The sequence below is a fragment of the Choloepus didactylus genome, chromosome 18, assembly GCF_015220235.1.
Source record: "Choloepus didactylus isolate mChoDid1 chromosome 18, mChoDid1.pri, whole genome shotgun sequence".
NCBI lineage: Eukaryota > Metazoa > Chordata > Mammalia > Pilosa > Megalonychidae > Choloepus > Choloepus didactylus.
In genome coordinates, this window is record NC_051324.1 from 17,803,747 (window position 1) to 17,807,546 (window position 3,800).

Genomic DNA, 3,800 nt, shown 5'->3' on the forward strand with positions numbered 1-3,800 from the left:
TCCTCCACCCAGATTGCTCCAGGTTTGGGATTCGCATCCAGGCTCCCCTCCCTCTAGCACTGGGCCTCGTATTCTTATGTAACTTGGTGCTCCTACCCCCACCCCAGCAGTTAATATAAGGCCACTCAGTAACCACCCTGCAGGACAGCCAGGCCTCAGGGAGAACCAGCAGGCGCGGCAATTGTGGTCCCTCACCCTCCACCCCATCCCAGGATCCCACCACGAGTTGTCTTCTAACCTTGCGGCTTGAAACTGCCTGCAAGTGTGAACATACGCTCATACACATGTGCCCGTAAGCGTGTGCCCCCTGCCACGTGTGCGGATTTGTATATGTGGGTGTACTATTCATGGGAAGGAAGTTTGACAGCAGGTGGTACATGTGTCTGCTGTCCTCTTTTTAAACAGAGAGAAAATCCTACAAAGCTTCCCCATTAATGCTTTCCTTTTCAGCATGTTCAGGAAGCTTAACTCTTGCATTGCCTCCCTCTTGCCCCAGTCACAATTAGTAGCAGACTCATTTTATCAGAAGGAAGTTTCTGTCATGTTCCCTCTAACTCGGACAGCCAGGAAATGGGGTCTAAGCCCATATTATTCCCGGAACCCTCATTTTCTGGTCATTTGGGGTTTTGCTTGAATGTATGCAGTTGTCTGACCTGCGTTCTCCAAGCCATCAGGTCAACCCAGGCCCCAGACACCTGTCTGGGAAGCCAAATACCCGGGCTGCCTAAATCACTAAAGGCTGCTCTCCCCCAATCAGGCTGAGGCTGCAAGTCACACCAAACCATCAAAAGAACGTTCTCCACATTACAGGTCTTACCCCACGGATGCCTTGCAAGGAGCCCTTGTGCCCCCCGACCTTCACAATCCTGTCCTAACTGGACAAACCCTCCCAGAGCTGAGGCTGGGGCAGGGGGTGGGTGGGAGCGAGACACATCCAGATGATGGTGATTCTGACTGCACAGGAGGGCTTGGGAGCCAGGAAGATTCCGGATTCCTCATGGTCAGTGATCAGCTATGCTTTTGTTGAGATACCTGCCCCCTGCCCCTGGGCCCCAACGATGGAGGACATGAGATTGCATTTCCCATCATTTTTCCTTCCCCAATCCAGTTAAGGCTTCAGCCATCTTTCTTCTCATTCACCTTCACTTCCACTCATAGTAAAAGAAAAAAGAGAGGGGAAAATCCACCAGAGCTCACTCCCAAACCTTCCAAGTAGCAGGGTGTCTGAGTGCGGCTGGCACTAGGCTAAGGGGGCAAGCTCAGGCCACAAGGCCCAGCTCCACCCCACCCCTCCCGCCCTGGGACCCCATAATTGAATTTTTAATTAGATCCATTTCCCCCCACCCCTTCCCTGGCAATTGAATTTTATTTGTTCATTTTTCTGATTGTTAATTTTACTATATACCCCCTCCCCACTTTTGGACTCAACTCACTGATTTTTTTTTTTTTTTTTTTCCTTTCACAAAATAGACTCAAATTTCCCAAAGATTTAATTAATCTCGCCAACTGATCAGTGGGCCTGCAGGACCTTGCCTCTGTGGCTGCCGGCTCCCCAAACCGTTTTCTTTCGGTTCCCAGGCCACAGCCTCCGCATGGGGCCGGAGCGGGGGCAGGCGGGGATGGTGGGGACCCTGCTCTGCCCCGAAGGCTCGGCTCCCGGGTTGGGAGTCCAGGGGTCTCCACGCAGGGGATAGATTCTCTTGGATCAACTCAGAGTATCCGCCGCTAGGACACACGCCACCCACCCCCAACACACACCTTGACACTCACACACCCTAACACATGCAGACCCACATACCACAGAGGCGCGACTGGGAAGGCCCCGGAAGCCCGACGGCTGCAGTTTTATGACAAGATTTCTTTTAAGTGCAAAATCAGAGCAACAAGCTCAGCTACTCGGATTCTTCAAGAACTCTCCCCGGACCCTGCTCATAACCGACCCCGCGCCGCCCCCCACCCTCTCCACCAGCACAGCAAACTCCCACGCGAGCGATCTCAGCCACAAATTGCATTCCACACCCACTCGCACTCCGCCCCAACTTCTTAAAAATAATGGTTAAGAACCCCCACCCCCTCACCGATCCACCCTCCTCTCCCCCTCCAACCTCCCGCCCCCCAGGGTCAAGGCTGAAGCCCCCTCCGGATCAAGCCGGGCGTGGAAGTCCCTTCCCCCGCCGCAGCCGCCAGTCCCGCCGCATCCCGGAACCCGGCGCCCCGAGGCGCGTAGCTGCCCTCCGCGCTGTCCATCCGGAGACGGCTGCAGAGGTCCGGGAGGGGGCGAGGGTCCTGCCCTTCCACATTCTCTTCCTTCAAGAACCGCTGGAGAGCGGGGGCCGCGGCGGGGCGGCGCTCAGTACAGCCCCAGGATGGCGGCGCCCACGTCCTTGGAGGGCCGGCGCTCCTGCACCAGAAAGTTGATCACGCTCTCCGACTTGATGAGCAGGTTGCAGCCCAGGAAGAAGACGCCGAAGACCGCGGTGAGCGACAGCACGCAGAGCACAGCGACCTGCGCCACGCGCGACACCCATAGGCTGCGCTCGTCGGGCGCCAGCCCTGCGGGGACCCCGTCGCCGGCCGCCAGCGGGGCGCCCCCGGGGCAGCAGCCCAGCCACGTGCCCAGCCCGTGGCCGCGGTTCCCCAAGGCCGGCCCGCCGCCGCCGCCCGCGCCGCCCGCCGCCTCCAGGCTGCTGTGGTTCAGGAAGGTCGCGTTCATCGCTCGGCCGCCAGCCCCACGTCCCGGCTCGCGGGTCCGGGCGCACGGGGAGGCTGGCCCGCGCCCGCGCGCTCGGGCTCGCTTCGGAGCACCGGGTTGACTGGTGCCTGGGGAGGGGGAGGGCGGGGGCCGCCGGCGCCCTGGCACCCCCTCGGGCCGCCTCCCCTGTTCACCCGACGGGAAGCGGCGGCGGAGTGGGGAGAGCAACAGGCAGCGCAGGAGCCCGAGCCGCGGAGCAGCGCGCGTCGCCGTCGCCCGCGGCCCCTCCCCCAGCCACCGCCCGCCCCCTGGGCCCCGCCGCGCCCCTAAGGGCCGGAACGCGCAGCGAGAGCAGCCCCCCACCCATCCCCTCCCCGGTCCGAGGACTGCAAGGGGTCGGGAGACCCGGGACGGCTCCCCACCCCCGGGCCAAGGAAGCTTGACCCCCTCACGACAGCCACAGTCTGTTACGTTCCACCTGAAGTCTGCCCCGAAAACCTCCCGGGAATCTTCCTAGACATCAGAGGAATAGTTGTGACCCCCGGCGTGGCCTTCCCAATCCCCTTTCCCCACTCGACTCCTCGTGGCCCTGGGTCGCCCGGTCGTGCCGCACAGCCCCCTCCGGAGTCCCCCCAGCTTTTCCCGGGCTAGGTCTGTAGCGGCCAGAAGCGCTGTCTGCCACCTCCCCTCGGCCACCCCACCCCCGCCTCCCACCCCATTTGACTCTTTTGTTTTTAATTTAAAAATAAGTTATTGGGTTTATTTTTCTTTCGTTTTTACAAATATATGGTCATTATAGACTAGTTAGAAAGTATGGATTAGCAAAATGAAAAATTCTGAAACCTCAGAATCCTCCCAACTAGACAGTGTCGATGCTCTCACCTTGATACAGACTCTTCCTGCCTTCCTTTTTCTGTTTGTGTGTCTCTACATACATACATGCACAATAAAGATGCTTTGTTCAAACAATGTTGTGTCATGTTGTTTTGTAACCTTTTGTTATTTAACAGTGTATCTTTTTATACTGATAAATTTTTGTCTACAACAGTTGATTCTCCAATTTTAGCATAGACCAGAATCAAGAAGTGGTATTTCAAGGTATGGACTA

General features: G+C 58.1%; 1 protein-coding gene across 1 annotated transcript; it reads right to left on the reverse strand.

Annotated features, from left to right (window-relative positions):
* Nucleotides 1-2,209: 2,209 nt before the first annotated feature.
* On the reverse strand, nucleotides 2,210-2,968 carry LOC119514427 (reprimo-like protein). The gene has a single exon (XM_037810172.1). The coding sequence runs from the start codon at nucleotides 2,711-2,713 to the stop codon at nucleotides 2,351-2,353; it is 363 nt and encodes a 120-aa protein (XP_037666100.1). The 5' UTR covers nucleotides 2,714-2,968; the 3' UTR covers nucleotides 2,210-2,350.
* Between the last annotated feature and the right edge of the window lie 832 nt (nucleotides 2,969-3,800).

Coding starts and splice junctions, on each gene's coding strand:
- LOC119514427 (XM_037810172.1), bottom strand. CDS start 2,713: ATGAACGCGACCTTCCTGAACCACAGCAGCCTGGAGGCGGCGGGCGGC.